The 21,366-nt window shown below is 43.3% G+C and overlaps 1 protein-coding gene across 11 annotated transcripts in view; it reads right to left on the bottom strand.

The window, feature by feature from the left end:
• Nucleotides 1-1,454: 1,454 nt before the first annotated feature.
• Nucleotides 1,455-21,366, bottom strand: part of prpf4ba (pre-mRNA processing factor 4Ba) — a 30,605-nt gene continuing 10,693 nt past the window's right edge. Inside the window, exons 6-17 of one of the 11 annotated variants that reach the window (XR_011672010.1) lie at nt 19,518-19,716; nt 18,709-18,785; nt 17,909-17,999; nt 16,575-16,722; nt 15,014-15,151; nt 11,184-11,337; nt 8,634-8,748; nt 8,065-8,216; nt 7,764-7,850; nt 4,672-7,083; nt 3,920-4,006; nt 1,455-1,796 (exon numbers count right to left, since the gene is read on the bottom strand). Coding sequence is in view for 2 of the 11 variants with exons in the window: in XM_071377657.1 (XP_071233758.1) it covers nt 6,877-7,083; nt 7,764-7,850; nt 8,065-8,216; nt 8,634-8,748; nt 11,184-11,337; nt 15,014-15,151; nt 16,575-16,722; nt 17,909-17,999; nt 18,709-18,785; nt 19,518-19,716 (1,368 nt within the window). In the remaining 9 variants the exon portion in view is untranslated. Of the gene's footprint in view, nt 7,084-7,763; nt 7,851-8,064; nt 8,217-8,633; nt 8,749-11,183; nt 11,338-15,013; nt 15,152-16,574; nt 16,723-17,908; nt 18,000-18,708; nt 18,786-19,517; nt 19,717-21,366 lie in introns of all 11 variants that reach the window. The other 10 variants (XR_011672008.1, XR_011672011.1, XR_011672009.1 and 7 more) reach the window with 10 other exon arrangements.

Raw genomic sequence — 21,366 nt, 5'->3', positions numbered from 1 at the left:
GGGAGGAGAGGGGAGGAGGGGGAGGAGGATTCAGGAGGGAGGAGAAGGTGGCAAAGAGCTTCCTAGGGTTAGAGGCAGATGCTTGGAATTTAGAGTGGTAGAAATTGGCTTTAGCAGCAGAGACAGAAGAGGAGAATGTAGAGAGGAGGGAGTGAAAGGATGCCAGGTCCGCAGGGAGGCGAGTTTTCCTCCATTTCCGCTCGGCTGCCCGGAGCCCTGTTCTGTGAGCTCGCAATGAGTCGTCGAGCCACGGAGCAGGAGGGGAGGACCGAGCCGGCCTGGAGGATAGGGGACATAGAGAGTCAAAGGATGCAGAAAGGGAGGAGAGGAGGGTTGAGGAGGCAGAATCAGGAGATAGGTTGGAGAAGGTTTGAGCAGAGGGAAGAGATGATAGGATGGAAGAGGAGAGAGTAGCGGGGGAGAGAGAGCGAAGGTTGGGACGGCGCGATACCATCCGAGTAGGGGCAGTGTGGGAAGTGTTGGATGAGAGCGAGAGGGAAAAGGATACAAGGTAGTGGTCGGAGACTTGGAGGGGAGTTGCAATGAGATTAGTGGAAGAACAGCATCTAGTAAAGATGAGGTCAAGCGTATTGCCTGCCTTGTGAGTAGGGGGGGAAGGTGAGAGGGTGAGGTCAAAAGAGGAGAGGAGTGGAAAGAAGGAGGCAGAGAGGAATGAGTCAAAGGTAGACGTGGGGAGGTTAAAGTCACCCAGAACTGTGAGAGGTGAGCCATCCTCAGGAAAGGAACTTATCAGGGCGTCAAGCTCATTGATGAACTCTCCAAGGGAACCTGGAGGGCGATAAATGATAAGGATGTTAAGCTTGAAAGGGCTGGTAACTGTGACAGCATGGAATTCAAAGGAGGCGATAGACAGATGGGTCAGGGGAGAAAGAGAGAATGTCCACTTGGGAGAGATGAGGATCCCAGTGCCACAACCCCGCTGACCAGAAGCTCTCGGGGTGTGCGAGAACACGTGGGCAGACGAGGAGAGAGCAGTAGGAGTAGCAGTGTTATCAGTGGTAATCCATGTTTCCGTCAGTGCCAAGAAGTCGAGGGACTGGAGGGAAGCATAGGCTGAGATGAACTCTGAACCCTTTGGTGTCATAACGATATAACATGTCAAAGTCAGGCAATGTTATCTACGTAGGTACTGGAAGCTAGTTGACTAGTGGGAATTAGCATGCCTAAATAACACTTTGTTTAGGGCTCAAATTATACAAACTCTTTGGGGTGTCAAAATCTTGACTATTTTGAATGTGTCCACACTGATGTTTAGCTTCATGTTCTAGCACCCCTTAAATTCAAACCATGGTTGAGTCATGTTTGTTTTAAGTCAGTTGTCATTAAGCAGACAGGCTAAGTCATGATTGTTTTGTGACATCTTGTCATTATGGCAACACGATTATGTAGGCTATGACAGCGTCCAAGTAAACTTTTACCAAAGAAACTCAATCTTCTGATAGTCCGTATGTTTATTATATTAATACACAAATGAACACAAGTTGTTACGTTCTCAATAAAGGACAGAATATGCACATTTGATGTTATATCATAAGGAAACAGTAGTGTACAGTCATTTGGGTTGGATTACATTGAATAAAGTGAAGGATGTAGACAAATGTGTTACATACATAAAAATAAATAGATATACATTTCTGTTTTAACATTTTCTATCCGAGAATTATCCATAGGGCTCATTCGTTGAACATGTCTCTGGTCTGGAGTCTTACATGGGCACCAAAGCAGAAAGAGGAGACTGAAGGAACCAAGGCAGGGAAGAGAAGTTCTGACTTACCCTGAAAAACAAAAACACAAAATTGCAATGTTACCAGTGATAACATGAATCTGGCCATATTTATCAATAACAAGAAAAAGTATTACCTTATTGTTGGTCACTTTGGCATAGATTTAGCCACATTATAACAAACGTTTAAATCGAACTAATACAATTTATCATGATTGCCATATACTTTCTCAGAATCCATAAGCAAAACATTGAGTTCATGAACAAATCTCAAAAGTCTAATGGGTCCAAAATCTCACCCAATGTGTCTAATACTGACTGGTTACGGAAACAATGTGTCTAATAGTGACTCATTATGGTAACAATGTGTCTAATAGTGACTCATTATGGTAACAATGTGTCTAATAGTGACTCATTATGGTAATGTGTAATAGTAACTTAACAGTGACTCATTACGATAACAATGTGTCTAACAGTGACTCATTACGATAACAATGTGTCTAACAGTGACTCATTATGGTAACAATGTGTCTAACAGTGACTCATTATGGTAACAATGTGTCTAACAGTGACTCATTACGATAAATGTGTCTAACAGTGACTCATTATGATAACAATGTGTCTAACAGTGACTCATGATAAATGTGTCTAACAGTGACTCATTACGATAACAATGTGTCTAACAGTGACTCATTATGATAAATGTGTCTAACAGTGACTCATTATGATAAATGTGTCTAACAGTGACTCATTACGATAACAATGTGTCTAACAGTGACTCATTACGATAACAATGTGTCTAATACTGACTCATTATGGTAACAATGTGTCTAACAGTGACTCATTACGATAACAATGTGTCTAATACTGACTCATTATGGTAACAATGTGTCTAACAGTGACTCATTACGATAACAATGTGTCTAATACTGACTCATTATGGTAACAATGTGTCTAACAGTGACTCATTACGATAACAATGTGTCTAATACTGACTCATTATGGTAACAATGTGTCTAATGGTGACTCATTATGGTAACAATGTGTCTAATACTGACTCATTATGGTAACAATGTGTCTAATGGTGACTCATTATGGTAACAATGTGTCTAATACTGACTCATTATGGTAACAATGTGTCTAATACTGACTCATTATGATAAATGTGTCTAATAGTGACTCATTATGGTAACAATGTGTCTAATAGTGACTCATTATGATAAATGTGTCTAATAGTGACTCATTATGGTAGCAATGTGTCTAATACTGACTCATTATGATAAATGTGTCTAATAGTGACTCATTATGGTAACAATGTGTCTAACAGTGACTCATTATAATAACAATGTGTCTAACAGTGACTCATTATGATAAATGTGTCTAATAGTGACTCATTATGGTAACAATGTGTCTAACAGTGACTCATTATGATAAATGTGTCTAATGGTGACTCATTATGGTAACAATGTGTCTAATAGTGACTCATTATGATAAATGTGTCTAATAGTGACTCATTATGATAAATGTGTCTAATAGTGACTCATTATGATAAATGTGTCTAATAGTGACTCATTATGATAAATGTGTCTAATAGTGACTCATTATGATAAATGTGTCTAATAGTGACTCATTATGATAAATGTGTCTAATAGTGACTCATTATGGTGACAATGTGTCTAATAGTGACTCATTATGGTGACAATGTGTCTAATACTGACTCATTATGATAAATGTGTCTAATAGTGACTCATTATGATAAATGTGTCTAATAGTGACTCATTATGATAAATGTGTCTAATAGTGACTCATTATGATAAATGTGTCTAATAGTGACTCATTATGGTGACAATGTGTCTAACAGTGACTCATTATGATAACTGAAGTAGTTACTGATAGCATATTTGAAAATGTCAGGTCATGAGATGTCTACTAACAATTGACTTATGTAAAATGACATCATCATACATGCCCCGTCTTCCTGCTTACAGACATCAACGATGGAATAATAATCGGCCAAGACTGCCACATTTGCCTCTTCCTAATTTGTACCCTCCCTTGAGCTTTGCCCACATGGGGAAACAAGTGTCAGTCTCAGAAGATTTGAATGCTGCTGTTCATTTCTGTATGCAGGAATTTCCCCCGCTTTGTATGATGATGTCATATTGATGAGTCCACCTTTACAAATACAGTTAACTCTCTCCAGAACAGAAACCTTTGTCCAGAGGAGGTTCCTTGCGAGACTCTTCTCTAAAAGGGCGGCACCTAGAACATATAGAGAAATAATGAACAAGTATTTTGGTTCAACTTTGACAGTTACAAGTCAAGCTACCTGACGCCTGGTGGTTCAACTTTGACAGTTACAAGTCAAGCTACCTGACGCCTGGTGGTTCAACTTTGACAGTTACAAGTCAAGCTACCTGACGCCTGGTGGTTCAACTTTGACAGTTACAAGTCAAGCTACCTGACGCCTGGTGGTTCAACTTTGACAGTTACAAGTCAAGCTACCTGACGCCTTGTGGCAATCTGGAACCAGTTTAGAGCCATATGCGTAACCAAACACACTCAGGTACATGTGCATCTTGGAATGAAACTTTGTTAACCAGAAAGTGTCGGTCATGTGTAGACGAATACAACGATCAAGCCTTAACATCTTGTGAGAAGGAAACATTTGGAACCACAACTTTTTAATGGTTGAGTGTCTATGACAAATGCCTTCCCGGAAAACAGTAAGCAAAATGAATTCCCCATATTGTATTTTACATTACCCCCAGTGTTGTTGGCTTTTAGTATCTAATAAAAAGCTGGAGCACCCCCAGAGAACATTAGTGTAGAGGTGCTGACTATCGGCAAATTAACTGGGAGCTATACAACTAAATAGAGTCACTGGGAGTTATACGAGTTTGCGACTATTTATTTCTATAGCTTACGGCTTTTAGTATCTACACATGCCATCAGAAATGACCTTGATAAGGGGCCTTGTGGAGGTCTTGTCTCTCTGAAAGTGGAGGCCGGGCTGGAGAAGGAAGTGCTGGACTGTCTCGCTCTCAGCCACCACAGGAAACATCATTGTGGGGAAAAACAGCACAAACAATCAGCGTCAGTGAAACAGCACACAAAAATGATGTTGTCTTCTGCTCCTTTGGTTTGAACTAAATCTAGCATGTAAGGGCCCGAATCCTAACTTTTGATCTGTACGTGTCAACTTTTGGCGCACAGATCTCAAGTTTGGATTCCAGCCTAAAAGTTGCTGAACACCAAAGTATTCTTAGTTTAGGTTTGGTGGATTTTAAACAGAACGCATTTCAGTTCATTGTTGACACTTTAAGGGGCCTGAACATTGGCATTTGTATGTAGGGAAGACATTTTATGGAAAAGGCATACATACTGCATTAGCTACTCATTCAGGCTGTTTTATTTCTGCTTTGGTCCTATGAGAACATATATATATAACACCAAATAAAGTAGAGGCAATTACCGCTCATAACAAGCAGACTCAAAGCTCAGTGCAGGAATATCCCTGTATCAAAAGACAACATGGTCATACAAAACATGAAAACCAATGACAGATAGCAGAGGGAAACAAAACACTTACATAGTCTTATTTTGTTTTTTTTAGAGAGAACGCACCTAGAAACAATTTCAACACATGCTTTTGTGTACGTAGCAAGACCGCTATCCTCACAGTTTCTAACATCGTAACACCGTAACACCGTAAAGGGAACGCAGAGAGAGAGAAAAAATAAAAAGGTATTCATTACACAGTAGAGCAAATAAAACGTAGCTGAGGCATTAAGGGAAGTACACTGAAGGTGACAGCTTGTTGGATAAAGCCCCCCCCCCCGATCCAATTTCCTCTCTACAATTTGGATGCGTGACTGATTTTGATTTTTTTTAAATCCAATCTTTGCCATAGTGATTTGTTTTATGCTTAAGAAATATATAGTTGTCTTATAGAAACCATGTTTCTTGACATGTAAGAGATACCCTGGAGGAAGGTAAACCATGTCTACAGGGACATCTGGCTAAAACCATGTGTAATATATCAAAAAAATAAACATATAAAGGTAATAACCAGTTGAAGTTGATGAGTTTAGTTTTTTTTCTAGGAGGGGGGGGATAGCTTACCTTCAATGTACTGAAAGTGGTATACAACCTGCTTTAAACATGAGGGGCCATCCCTGCAGGTGTGCTCAAGTAGAACCCAAGGACCCCCCAACCGTTTGGGTTTTCGGCACTGACAGACCTACAGGCAGCGGCAGAACGGGCATGCGGACCAGGACCTGCACAGACACCAGGATGTGGGGACGGGCTGGGTAGGGGAGCGCTCGGGGCTTTCAATACCTGGGAGAGACGCGGATATAGACATCATTTATGCTGGCCCTGCACCACATCACAGGTAACAGTAAGTCAAAGGAGCTGCCAAGGTTGCAGGAGTTTAGTCTACTCACTGTACGAACATCCCATTCAAAAGGGTAAGGGCATTGGGTTACCCTCCCTGCTTGTCACAGCCTTGGCAACTCATGAATGACCGTTAACTCAAAAACTCTTCCCAACAACCAGAATGAACATTTGACTAACCCGTCCCTAAAATCAGAATGAACAATTGACTAACCCAATCAGAATTAACATTTGACTAACCCGTCCCAACAATCAGAATTAACATTTTACTTAACCCAATCAGAATTTTAAAAAATGTACAGCAAAAAATATCATCCACCTTCAGTCACCTGCAAGAGGCCAATCAAAAAATGGAAGATGTGATTGGATGAAAGTCCAACTCGAGTGGCTTACTGTCCATGAGATAGAGGGCTTATAATGGAGACAGAACTATCTGACTTGCAGGTAGACTGAACATATGCTGTGCAGCAGGCATTCTGCCAGGAGCCCTACTACGGTTATTTATACAATCCAGAAGATCGATGAAAAACGGGAGAGAGTGTGTGTGTGTGTGTGTGTGTGTGTGTGTGTGTGTGTGTGTGTGTGTGTGGTTCAAACGGGGGAAGAAAGATAATACTACTTCCTCTCCATCAGCAGTGCCAGATGGGATGGGGGTCCAACCATAGTCAAACTAAGGACTCAGTACTGGTTGCGGCAATCAATGCGTGACTGTGAGTGGATACAGTACAAAGTGGTCAGAAGATCTTCTCCTGGATGTAGGGGTGCTGCAGGGCCTGGTTGATGCTGATCCTCTTGGCCGGGTCCAGCATAAGGGTCTGGTCCAGCAGGTCCTTGAGCTGGGCCACCTTCTTGCGTTGGTCCTCGGGCAGACGCTGGCAGCCCACCATGTCAGCCAGCAGCTCCTTGGTGGGGTTGATGGTGCTCATCACCGTCACTTTCTCCTGTGAATGGGTGGGACAGAAGAAAAACAAGTGGGGGAGGGGGGAGAGCGAGGGAGGGAGGGCAGGAGAGAGAGAGAGAGAAAGAGTTGGGATGAGAAGCGGAACAGATAAGTGGTGTGGAGTTGGACGGGGCAAGAGATCAGAGTCAAATAAGACCCAGGGAGGAAAATAAAACGTTTTTAAAAGAAGGAGAGAGAAAAGGAAAGAGGAAAATAAAACGGTTTTAAAAGAAGAGAGAAATGAGTGAAGAAAACAAAGATGGTAGAGAGAAAATTAGCAGAGACACAGAAGGGGGGGGTTGGAATAGGAGGAAAAGGAGAATGAAAAGAGGGGGAGAAAGAGAGAGAAAAAGAGTGGGAGAAAGAGGGGGGAGGGATGTGGAAAAGGAGTAAGAGAACAGAAGGAGCAATGACACCATAGAGATGAGATGGACATAAATCGATACATCACATTTGAGGTTCGTTTTACTTTTTTTTAAACAGATCACAAGGTTTTAGAGTCATCCTCAGGAAAGTAGGGTCCTTAAAAATACAGACACATGGCTTAGCTTACTATCCACAGAATGGAAAGAATGTGGAAAAGCAACATTCCCAAGAAGAAACAAGATCAGTTGACTGCTACTAGAGGGGGTATCCATTAACATTCCCACTGAGACAAGAGAGAAAACAATAACCTCATACCCTTTCAGTCACTCTGTCTACTTCGGTGTACAGGAAGTTGAGGTTCTGGTCAAAATGCTGGTCCTTGAAAACGCCTTTCCTGATCATCTGTGCAGGATAGAAAGATACTAGAGTTGGGGGTCAATTCCATTTCAAATGATTCCAGTCAGGAAATAACCGGAAACCAATTTTAGATTCATCAGATTCTTTTTAAAATTGGAATTTCAGTAACACTTCTGAATAAATTGTTTTTCTTGCTGTAAAATGTCCCTTAGTAGGGTGAAGGGAGAGTTTTTCTTTGGTTGGTGGATATTGGTCTGACCTTGTTGGGCATCTTGCCCTTGAGGTCCATGGCGAGCTTAATCATGTGGTTGTTGGTTTTCCCTGGGAAAAGGATCTTGCCCGTGTACAGCTCATACAGAGTGCAGCCAACGGACCACATGTCGATGCCGTAGTCGTAAGGCTTCCCGATGACTGCAAAGACAGATACAGGCTTTAGGGGACTTGGGACAAACTATGGCAAATTAGTATGTTTGATGAGTGTTGTGTTCATAACGGCACACCGTTTCAAAAAGATTCAAAAAGTTTTATAACGGGGGAAAAAAGTAGCCCCTGCCTATTTTACGTACTAAACATGAAAGTTGAATATTTTCCTTACAAGTTAAGACCTACAGCATTGATCTCCAATTGGTCGTGGAGAGCTGCTGAATGCACTAATTCAACCAATCAAGGACTTGATGAGCAGGTGATTAGTTGAATATAGCTGGGCTGGAGGAAAAGCCTGAACCCAGTAGCTCTCCAGGTCAAAGGTCGTGACAGGATTAAAAAAAGAACAGAGGAGAAGAAAACAAAAGAGAAGAGTAGGAAAAGACATGAAAAGAGGAGTCTCACTAATCTCCGGCGCCCTGTAGAACCGGCTAACCAGGTAGGGAGTGATGTCATTCTCTGCCACGTGCGACGCTGAACCAAAGTCGCAGAGCTTGAGGATGGTTTTCGACTCGTTCACCTGTTGAAAACAAACCAATAAAAAAAAAAATATGCCACTTGACCTATATAAAACTCCAGCCAACAGGTTTAAAAAGATCAAAGGTGACATCAAGCCCCGTCAAACAGAACATTGTTCACACTGGGTGGGTTCAATTAGACTGAACCAAGGTCCACTGGGCTATGGCCCGTCATGTGACCGGGAGAAACTGGTAAGGGTAGAGTGCCCTGATCAAAAGGTGACAGTTATCTCCGCAAGCGGGTCATAATACCAACAAGGCATCATATCATGATGGATTGTTCGGAAATATACAACCTACTTTAAAAACATTTATTCTGCATTGAATGTTTGTTAAAATCTTCTCTCTGGGGCTACGGTGGGTTAGAGATGACTGTCTCTCTCTGGGGCTACGGTGGGTTAGAGGTGACTGTCTCTCTGGGGCTACGGTGGGTTAGAGGTGACTGTCTCTAACTAGGGCTACGGTGGGTTAGAGATGACTGTCTCTCTCTGGGGCTACGGTGGGTTAGAGGTGACTGTCTCTCTCTGGGGCTACGGTGGGTTAGAGGTGACTGTCTCTCTCTGGGGCTACGGTGGGTTAGAGATGACTGTCTCTCTCTGGGGCTACGGTGGGTTAGAAGTGACTGTCTCTCTCTGGGGCTACGGTGGGTTAGAGGTGACTGTCTCTCTCTGGGGCTACGGTGGGTTAGAGGTGACTGTCTCTCTGGGGCTACGGTGGGTTAGAGGTGACTGTCTCTCTGGGGCTACGGTGGGTTAGAGGTGACTGTCTCTCTCTGGGGCTACGGTGGGTTAGAGGTGACTGTCTCTCTGGGGCTACGGTGGGTTAGAGATGACTGTCTCTCTCTGGGGCTACGGTGGGTTAGAAGTGACTGTCTCTCTCTGGGGCTACGGTGGGTTAGAGGTGACTGTCTCTCTCTGGGGCTACGGTGGGTTAGAGGTGACTGTCTCTCTGGGGCTACGGTGGGTTAGAGGTGACTGTCTCTCTGGGGCTACGGTGGGTTAGAGGTGACTGTCTCTCTCTGGGGCTACGGTGGGTTAGAGGTGACTGTCTCTCTCTGGGGCTACGGTGGGTTAGAGGTGACTGTCTCTCTGGGGCTACGGTGGGTTAGCGGTGACTGTCTCTCTCTGGGGCTACGGTGGGTTAGAGGTGACTCTCTCTGGGGCTACGGTGGGTTAGAAGTGACTGTCTCTCTCTGGGGCTACGGTGGGTTAGAAGTGACTGTCTCTTTCTGGGGCTACGGTGGGTTAGAGGTGACTGTCTCTCTGGGGCTACGGTGGGTTAGAAGTGACTGTCTCTCTGGGGCTACGGTGGGTTAGAGGTGACTCTCTCTGGGGCTACGGCGGGTTAGCGGTGACTGTCTCTCTCTGGGGCTACGACGGGTTAGAGATGACTGTCTCTCTCTGGGGCTACGGTGGGTTAGAGTTGACTGTCTCTCTCTGGGGCTACGGTGGGTTAGAGGTGACTGTCTCTCTCTGGGGCTACGGTGGGTTAGAGGTGACTGTCTCTCTCTGGGGCTACGGTGGGTTAGAGGTGACTGTCTCTCTCTGGGGCTACGGTGGGTTAGAGGTGACTGTCTCTCTCTGGGGCTACTGTGGGTTTGAGGTGACTGTCTCTCTCTGGGGCTACGGTGGTTTAGAAGTGACTGTCTCTCTCTGGGGCTACGGTGGGTTAGAAGTGACTGTCTCTCTCTGGGGCTACGGTGGGTTAGCAGTGACTGTCTCTCTCTGGGGCTACGGTGGGTTAGCAGTGACTGTCTCTCTCTGGGGCTACGGTGGGTTAGCGGTGACTGTCTCTCTCTGGGGCTACGGTGGGTTAGAGGTGACTGTCTCTCTCTGGGGCTACGGTGGGTTAGAGGTGACTGTCTCTCTCTGGGGCTACGGTGGGTTAGAGGTGACTGTCTCTCTCTGGGGCTACGGTGGGTTAGAGGTGACTGTCTCTCTCTGGGGCTACGGTGGGTTAGAGGTGACTGTCTCTCTCTGGGGCTACTGTGGGTTTGAGGTGACTGTCTCTCTCTGGGGCTACGGTGGTTTAGAAGTGACTGTCTCTCTGGGGCTACGGTGGGTTAGAGGTGACTGTCTCTCTCTGGGGCTACGGTGGGTTAGAGGTGACTGTCTCTCTCTGGGGCTACGGTGGGTTAGAGGTGACTGTCTCTCTCTGGGGCTACGGTGGGTTAGAGGTGACTTTCTCTCTCTGGGGCTACGGTGGGTTAGAGGTGACTGTCTCTCTCTGGGGCTACGGTGGGTTAGAGGTGACTGTCTCTCTCTGGGGCTACGGTGGGTTAGAAGTGACTGTCTCTCTCTGGGGCTACGGTGGGTTAGAGGTGACTGTCTCTCTCTGGGGCTACGGTGGGTTAGAGGTGTCTGTCTCTCTCTGGGGCTACGGTGGGTTAGAAGTGACTGTCTCTCTCTGGGGCTATGGTGGGTTAGAGATGACGCACCAGGATATTGTCAGGTTTGATGTCGGCGTGAAGGATGTTGCAACGTTTGAGCAGCTTCAGGGCCAGAAAGAGCTGCTGGCTGTAGGAGCGCACCGCCTTGATGTGGAGGCCCACGTCTTTGCCATACTTCTTCAGCACCTCGCGCAGGTTCATACTGAGGAGGAGATTAGAGAGACACCACATACAATATAGACGTGAGTCACAAAATGGCACCCTATTCCCTAAATAGTGCCGACATTGCTCCTCCAAATATTTATATATTCTTCATTCCATTCTTTTAGATGTGTGTATTGTGAAATGGTTAGATATTACTGCACTGTTGGAGCTAGAAACACAAGCATTCCGTTCCACACGCAATAACATCTGCTAAACACGTGTACGTGACCAATAAAATATGATTTGATTAGTGCCCTACTTCTAATCACAGAAGAAGAAGAAGTAGTGCACTACTTCTAACCACAGAAGAAGAAGAAGTAGTGCACTACTTCTAACCACAGAAGAAGAAGAAGTAGTGCACTACTTCTAATCACAGAAGAAGTAGTAGTAGTGCACTACTTCTAATCACAGAAGAAGTAGTAGTAGTGCACTACTTCTAACCACAGAAGAAGAAGTAGTAGTGCACTACTTCTAACCACAGAAGAAGAAGTAGTAGTGCACTACTTCTAACCACAGAAGAAGTAGTAGTAGTGCACTACTTCTAACCACAGAAGAAGAAGTAGTAGTGCACTACTTCTAACCACAGAAGAAGAAGTAGTAGTGCACTACTTCTAACCACAGAAGAAGAAGTAGTAGTGCACTACTTCTAACCACAGAAGAAGAAGTAGTGCACTACTTCTAACCACAGAAGAAGTAGTAGTGCACTATGTAGGGAATATGGAGCCCTTTCAGACAGTTTAGTAATCCGTCTGCGCTAAAAAGAATTGAGATCCTGGTTAGAACGAAAACAATATCTACTCAGCGGTAAAACATGGGACAGAGTTGGGCTGGAAATTGCCAGGGACCTCACGATACTTTTGTATTTTACATTACTCTATTGTCAGAATTTTTTTTTAAAATCACAAAACAGAAAAGTATTGATCCTTTTTACCTAATTTTACCCAAGACAATGCGCTGTAGGATGTTGGTACCCAGCCAAGCGCTGTGTCTCACTCTCTTCTCCTCACTGAATGAATGACAAAATAGATGAATGGGCGATCATTGTGCACCTTACTTCACACAATTGAAATGAAATTAGGCCTAACTGAATGATGAGGGTGAAGAGGTTGATTTAATTGATTATATAGTATAACTGTAGTATAATGATGAGTGTGTGTTATGCCTATTGATCAGCGTTGGTACTCATGTTAATCATTTGAACGCGCACCTTGAGGCTTGATACCATTCTCTTTTACGATTAAAAAAAAAAGCTGTTACAAGACTTTTACTTACTATAACTCTATTACTAATCAAATTAATTGTAAGGGAAACAAAAACATACTGTTTGTTGCAGTAGGCCTTTAGAATAATGCTAAACATATCCTTGACTCTAAGTTGATGAGCAGGAAGTAAAACGATGCCAGTCAGACGGCACAGCTGGCCCATCGAAACTACACCTCAAAGATACCGAAACTAATTTCACACATAACAGTTAGTCTATAGACAAGATTAATTTGACAATAATCTGATGAGTGACAATATTAGGCCTATCAGCTGTCAAATTGTACATGAAGAAATGGGCGAATCTTGTAATTTACAAATGCATGGAATGGAGAATCACAAATCCTCCTTCAGAGTCAAATGCAGGACAAACATTTTTGATTTCTAAAAGGTATCAGAAAGAGCATATTGTGCAGTTTCTATGACACATAACTCCCATAATTCAAGAGGTGCAGCTCTCTTTACAAATGTCACATTTTCCAAGAATATACGTGCTGTCCTTGCATTCAATTCAGCACATAACCGTCCACGCAGCAGTATTTCTCTGGCTAACTAAGCAAAAACAAATAACATTATAAACTTAAAAATATGCTATTTATTTAGGCAATTCAACCTTTACAATTGATCATGCACAACTGCCTTTGTTTAGGAATATATAGCAAATCATTTCACCTGTGCACCTGGCTGGTTATATTATATATTTTTTGTTTTCTACTTTGTCAAAAGAAGCTGTAACTGGACTTTATTAATTACTATAACTCTATTACTAATTTAATCTACAAATAAAGTTGATACAATTAAAAACATTAGTGTAATCCATTTTAAGGGAAACTAAAATAGGCTATAGGTCTATGCTTTTTTTCTAGGACAAAAACATATCCTTGACTATAAAAAACAAATAACTATTGTTGTTATTGATATAGTTCCACAAATATCTCTTTGTGCAACTAATCCTTTACAATAGTTGATGCACTATTTATCAAGCGTTGGTGTTTATGTTTCAGCACCTTGTGGGTTGATATGCATCTGTTGCTAAACGAGATGACCGGCAAGGTTCTCTAGCGGGTACCTGTAGGATGAAAGGCCAGGCGGTTCTAGTGTTTAAAAAGAACAAGCTATAGGACGAGAAATACTGGAAGTATTTTGCAGGTACAGCCAGCCGACTAGTGCTAGCTAACGTTAACTTTCTAGCAATTAAAAAAAATAAAAAAATAGATACTTGGGAGTCACAGTATTGATATAAAATGGGCAAAAATAATATCACCATTCCATATCGATTTCCCCCACCCCTAGGACAGAGAGCAGCAGACTCCCTCAGACTTCAAAACAGCCTCTTCGCATCAATAAGGCCTCTTTTCAGACTCCATCTCCAGCAGCTAAGGCTTTTAGAACCAAAATGATCAATTGAAACCACATTCTTTAACACAGGGAGAGCAAACCTACGCGCAAGTGGCCCACCTAGGAGTGTTGCGGTGACCGCGGTTACCGGCGGTAATTACCTTGTTAAGTCAAGGTAATTAGGCTTCTCCAAGCTCTGATGCCGCTGCTGGTCATTAGTAGCCTACCAAACTTGCTAACTGCCTGGTACTCAGCACTCTATTGTCCCTCTAATCACTATGACGTCAATGCAAATGTGATCGAAAATCTAATTAAAAACACTTAAGAGACCATGAGCTTATGTTGCGCAACATCTCTACAGGCTAAGCAATTGTGCAAGAAAACAGAGTGATGGCCTTTACTAAAAAGAGGAGGATCATACAGCATTAAAATGTATTAAAAATCAAAACATATAGCCCGACGTTTGTAGAACAACTAAAGTTATGCTTAATTTAGAGTTATTAATGTATAAGAATACCCATTTCTTTGTTTCTTTGTTAACCGCTCAACACAACTCAGCACGTCTTCAAATCGTTTAGAGAAAATATCCTTTATTTTATTCAGCTTTGTTCAATTTTATTCTTAATTACTATAAAATAATGCCGGAATTCTAAGCAAAATCTTGTCTGCTAAATGAACTAGTGTAGCCCACAGCCATTTGGCATAGCCACATCAGGACAACTCAAGAGTATGCTATTCTGTTCTGAAATAGACCACATGTTCTTCAAACCATGCTTCTTTAAATCTGTATAAAATAAATAATGGCTTTATTATTAAGGTGTAGGCTATATTAAATGAACGTATTAGACTTTTTAAAATGTAGATGTTCAAAAGGTCTGCATCAATGGCTTGAAGCCAGGAGATGCTAAATGTGTTCATTAATTAAGCCAATTACCGTGAAACCGACAATTATTTGCTTGACAATCACCGTCTGACAACATTTCGTGACCGCAAAAGCCCTAGGCCCACCCTGCCTATACAATGAGAAGAGAAACACTGTTCTCAAACTAGGGGTGCCAGTAACCTGGAGGGTGTACCTGAGAGGCTCGAAAACCAGGCAGAGGTGCTGCTTGTGGTAGAAGTGTCGGAAGAGGCGCAAGCAGTGGAACTTGTCGTCAGGGTCGGCATCGTTGAGTTTCTTCAGGAACTCCAGCTCCTTGAGCCCAGTCTTCTGCCTTTTGGGGACAGAGAGACCACTTCGATGAGTCTAAAGTCATGGACACACTGGTGTGCCAGTAGGACAGGTCCCCCTGGAGAGCTATTGGGTGGACAGGCTTTTGGTTCCAGCCCTGCTCTGACACACCTGACTCAGATAATCAAGTAGAGGTTAGTGGAATCCGGTGTGTTCGAGCAGGGCTAAAACAAAAAAGCCTGTACACCCAATATCTACCCACAATAGTAACTGACATAGATATGGAACTAGGAATACAGTGACAGATAATACAGTAACAGCAGTGTATGTGATGAGTCAAAACAAATTAGTGCAAAAAAGAAAAAAAAGGGTCAACGCAGATAGTTAAATAGTTAACCAAACCGGACTAATTATTAACCAGTCTTATGGCTTGGGGGTAGAAGAAGCTGTTCAGGGTACAGTTGGTTCCAGACTTGGTGCATCGGTACTGCTTGCCGTGCGGTAGCAGAGAGAATAGTCTAGGACATGGGTGGCTGGTGTCTGACAATTTTTAGGGCCTTCCCCTGGTATTGGAGGTCCTGGATGGCAGGGAGCGCTGTACTGGGCTTTACACACTACCCTCTGTAGCGCCTTGTGGTCGGATGCCAAGCAGTTGCCATACCAAGCGGTGATGCAGCCAGTCAAGATGCTCTCAATGGCGCAGCTGTAGAACCTTTTGAGGATCTGAGGGCCAAAGCCAAATCTTCTCATTCTCCGGAGGGGGAAGAGGCGTTGTCATGCCCTCTTCACGACTGTTGGCGTATGTGGACCATGATAGATCCTTCGTGATGTGGACACAGAGTAACTTGAAGCTCTAGACCCGCTCCACTACAGCCACGTCGATGTGAATGGGAGCGTGCTCCATTTCCTGTAGTCCACGATCAGCTCCTTTGTCTTGCTGGCATGGAGGGAGAAGTTGTTGTCCAGGCACCACACTGCCAGGTTTCTGACCTCCTCCCTCCTATAGGCCAGCTCATCCTCTGTGATCACCACTATCGTGTCGTCAGCAAACTTAGTGTTGGAGTTTTGCGTGGCCATGCAGTCGTGGGTGAACAGGGAGTACAGGAGTGGACTAAGCACGCACCCCTGAGGGGCCCTCTTGGCGGATGTGTTGTTGCCTACCCTCAACACTTTTTCTAATGTATTTTTCGTAATGTGTCAGACCCCAGGAAGACTAGCTGTCGCCATTGGCGTCAGCTAATGGGGATCCTAAAAAAAAAGAATCAACCTGGGGGCAGCCCGCCAGGAAGTCCAGAATCCAGTTGCAGAGGGAGGTGTTTTAATCCCAGGGTCCTTAGCTTAGTGATGAGCTTGGTGTTGAACGCTGAGCTGTAGTCAATGAACAGCAGGTAGTATCTCCCCAGTTTCAAAACGTTTTCTGCCTACTGAACCGGGTGCAAGATTAGCTATTGGTAAACGACACTCACATGAGCTCGTTGTTCCGAATGATCTTAATAGCAACCTCCTGGCTGGCGCGGGCCACGTCACGGGCTCGGATGACGTTGCTGAACACGCCCTGCCCCGTGTAGCCGTACACACTGTACCGCTTGTCCAGTTTCTCCCCGATATTGAGTCCTGTCAAATAGCAAAAAGACATTGAATGTATTAGCTAATTGGTTATGAATAAGTAGGGATTGACCTTAAGCGTTGCCCTGTTGCCTGGAGCAAGTAAACAAAAAACTGCAAAGAATTCCAGTAGGCCTAAAACATATCTTTATGGTTCATTCCCAATGTTTAGGTGAAAGACTGACAATTTATGGGATTCATGGCAGCCGGGTAAGTGAGCTTGCTCTATGGTTGCGCCATTAGGAAGAATAAAAAATAAAACAATTAAAACATAAATCCAGTAGCCTAACACACTTTTTTTTTGCTACACTGGAAGAGTAACTTTTGGTCAGTGCGAGCAGCCACAATATCCTTTTGCTCTCAGGCGTGAGCTGCATGTCAAAATCTTGAAAATAGAACCAGAACTGAATATTATGCTCAAGCAGAGCCGGCGCGGTTACGCTCAGGACTTGTTGAACTGAACAGGAGCGTCTCACGCTAAGCAAAAGTTACGCGTCCGATGTAGCAGGCGAGTAAAACAGATTCTGATCCTCCTTGTTGTTTGAATTAGTGACCAACAAGAAATGGCAATTTGCATGTAAACAACCATCTTCACATTTTCGGGCAAATCAAAGTTTATTGGTCACGTAGACAGATGTGCAGATGTTATAGCAGCTGCAGTGAAATGCTTGTTCCTCTAGCTCTAAAAGTAATATCTAGCAGTAAAAAAACAACAAAAAAAACACACAGACATTAAGAAATATCAGAACACGCAATGTCAGAGACCGGATTATAAATAAACATCCAACATAAAATATAAAAATGCAACATGTAAAGGGTTAGTTCCATGTTTCATGAACTGAAATAAAAGATCCCAGAAATATTCCATCTGCACAAAAATCCTATTTGGGGGGGGGTGCTGAGGAGTATTTCTGTCTGTAATAAAGCCCTTTTGTAGGGAAAAACTCATTCTGATTGGCTGAGCCTGGCCCCTCAGTGGGTGCCCTCCAAGACAGTCATGTGAAATCCATAGATTAGGGCCTAAGGAATTTATTTAAATTGACTGATTTCCTTATATGAAATGTAACTCAGTAAAATCTTTGAAATTGTTGCATGTTTTATATTTTTTGTTCAGTAGTGATAAAATGAATGAATAAGCTAACAAACAAATGAAGGAACAAAATAAGGAAGGAGCTTTAATGCCAAATGGACTTACGGTAATATCCCTCTGCGTCTGTCCAGTTGTCTCGGAGGTTGGGGTTCTCCTTAAAGTCCTTCCCGATACCTGCTGCTCGAAACCTTGCACTCTGCAGTGGCCACAAATCACTTAGTGTTAGTATGACGGGAGACCAAATGGTTTTTACAATGTTCGTTTTCCCCCCCCCCTTTCAAGAAATCAGTTATTATTCTGATGGGAATCTGTGCTTGATTGAGCTTGCCTAGTGCAATGCAACCAAAGGATCAGTCCCAAAAGTGTAAATGCTGTCCATCTGGCACCCCATGCAGGCTCATTTAAACACTCAAAGTATTTGAAAGAAAAAACATACTATTTGAACCAAGGTCTGACTGTCAGGCTACAATACAAAACCACAGTTGAGGTGGTATTCTGACTTGAGATTGATGCGCCAAACTTTTGGTCCCGCAACAGACATCAACAAATGATTTACGCAAAAGTCCCAACTTGCTCGGTTATCTCGACTCAAATCGGACTAGCAGTTCTCATTCGCCTCACAGAAAGGTCAGCAGAGAAAATGCTGTGGCCCGGTCTAAAGTTACCCGCTGACAGACGCGTGTTTGGACAGTAATAATACAAGGGCGCCCCGAGACACGGACACCACTCTTAGCAACCCTATCTGACAGGATCCTATTCCATAGACAACTTCATAAAAAAAAAATATATAAAAATCAAAAAAAAAAGAAAAAAAAAAAAAAAAGTTGAAGACACATTGGCACAAGTCAATGGTGGTCAGAGTCCAAACTACGCAATGGAATCAAAGCAACAGGAGGAGTACTCACGTCAAAGTAGGCGGCGAACATGTCATCCGATTCAGTAAACATGTCGGGGGCGGAGGGTTTTTTGGGGTTGGTTCCTTCTAGGAAAGAATGGGAGTAGAGTTTAATCTCAAGCACTGTTAAAACTGTAAAAGCACTTTGACACAACTGCTGATGTCAATATGACTTTAAAATATATATCTATTTCATTGATTAAGAAGTCATAGAGTACGTGAGAAATTAACATCATAATAATAAGTAATTGAGTAATAGACTTATGAACTATATTTGAAATCGATCAACGCCCAAGTACCCTGGTGGGTAGAAGCGTTGGGCCAGTAACCGAAAGGTTGCTGGATCGAATCCCAGAGCTGACAAGGTAAAAATCTGTCATTCTGCCCCTGAGCAAGGCAGTTAACCCACTGTTCCCCGGGCGCTGAAGACGTGGATGTCGATTAAGGCTGCCCCCCGCACCTCTCTGATTCAGAGGGGGTTGGGTTAAATGCATTCAGTTGTACAACTGACTAGGTATCCCCTTTCCACTTCTGAATCACTACTACTACTCTGACAACTACTACTGAGCCTGCAATTGCTGCTACTGCTGCATCAGACAAACAAAACATGGCGAGTGTTTCTGCTACTACTGTATCAGACAAACACCCACCTGGGTCAGACACTTCATGGTATTAACAGCAGAGTAATCTATGGTTTCCATAATGTACCAAGCGTAGATCAATTAATTGAAAGTATTTCACAAAGGTCTATGTCTTAGTTGACAGGTCTGATGTACACACACACACACACACACACAAATATACAGCACATTTGTTTACCATCTTTCTCCTGTTCGATGAGGTTGTGCTTAGCCTTGATGTTTTCTTCAAAGGTGTCCATGTTTTCCCGCTCGTACTCTTTGACGTCGGCCGTCACGCGCTCCAGGATGTCGTCTGGCGAGGGCGAGCGGCTGCGTTGGCTGCTCTGCGGGCTGCCGGGCTCCGACATGTTACTGTCCTCGTTCCCTCCCTTGTACTTCTGTTCAAAGAAAAAACACACACACACGTCAGCAAAAATATGCAAGCACAGGCACAAGAATATGTATAAAAACAGACACAGACAAATACATACGCACACAGTGCACATGTCAAATCAAAATCTAATTTTATGTGTCACATGCACTGAACACAACCGGTGTAGAATTTACCCTGGAAATGCTTACGAGCCCTTAACCAACAATGCAGAGTTTAAAAGAAAGAAAATAAGTAGCACACACACAAAAGAACAATAAAGAGGTGTACCGATATGGAGTCGATGTGCTGGGGTACGAGGTAGTAGAGGTGATTGATGTAATATGTACAAGTAGCTTGGGGTAAAAGTGACTCGGCAATCAGGATAATCCACAAGAGCAACGTGTGTGGAGTGTGTAAGACTGAAAGTGTGAAAGTATGCACATGTCTGTGTGTGTGTGAGAGCGTACAGTGGCAAGAAAAAGTATGTGAACCCTTTGGAATTACCTGGATTTCTGCATATATTTGATCTGATCTTCATCTAAGTCACAACAATGGACAAACACAGTCTGCTTAAACTTAAACTAATAACACACAAATTGTTGTATTTTTCTTGTCTATATTGAATACGTAATCCAATCAATGAGACGAGATTGGAGATGTTGGTTAGAGATTCCCTGCCCTATAAAAAACACTCACAACATTTGAGTTTGCTATTCACAAGAAGCATTGCCAGATGTGAACCATGCCTCGAAAAAGATTGATCTCAGAAGACCTAAGATTAAGAATTGTTGTCTTTTGTCTAGACGAATTGTCTATAAATGGAGAAAGTTCAGCACTGTTGCTACTTCCCTAGGATTGGCCGTTCTGCAAAGATGACTGCAAGAGCACAGCGTAGAATGCTCAATGAGGTTAAGAAGAATCCGAGAGTGTCAGCTAAAGACTTACAGAAATCTCTGGAACATGCTAACATCTCTGTTGACGAGTCTATGATACATAAAACACTAAACAAGAATGGTGTTCATGGGAGGACACCACGGAAGAACACATTAATGTAAAAAAAAAACATTACTGCACATCTGAAGTTCGCAAAAGAGCACCTGGATGTTCCACAGCGCTACTGGCAAAATATTCTGTGGACAGATGAAACTAAAGTTGGGTTGTTTGGAAGGAAGACACAACACTATGTGTGGAAAAAAGGCACAGCACACCAACATCAAAACCTCATCCCAACTGTAAAGTATGGTGGAGGGAGCGTCATGGTTTGGGACTGCTTTGCTGCCTCAGGCCCTGGACAGCTAGCTATCATCAACAGAAAAATGAATTCCCAAGGTTATCAAGACATTTTGCAGGAGAATGCAAGGCTATCTGTCCGCCAATTGAAGCTCAACAGAAGTTGGGTGATGCAACAGGACAACGACCCAAAACTTCTGTGTTTTGGGTCGTTGTCCTGTTGCCTTCTGGAGTGGCTCAGTCAGAGTCCTGACCTCAACCCGATTGACATGCTGTGGCATGACCTCAAGAGAGCAGTTCACACCAGACATCCCAAGAATATTGCTGAACTGAAACAGTTTTGTAAAGAGGAATGGTCCAAAATTCCTCTCGACAATTGTGCAGGTCTGATCCGCAACTACAGAAAACGTTTGGCAGCAATAACCTCAACCAAAGGAGGGGGAAC

Source organism: Salvelinus alpinus, chromosome 30 (genome assembly GCF_045679555.1).
Source record: "Salvelinus alpinus chromosome 30, SLU_Salpinus.1, whole genome shotgun sequence".
Classification (NCBI taxonomy): domain Eukaryota; kingdom Metazoa; phylum Chordata; class Actinopteri; order Salmoniformes; family Salmonidae; genus Salvelinus; species Salvelinus alpinus.
The sequence above is the reverse complement of the archived record's forward strand: the minus strand, read 5'-3'. Positions and strand labels throughout refer to the sequence as shown.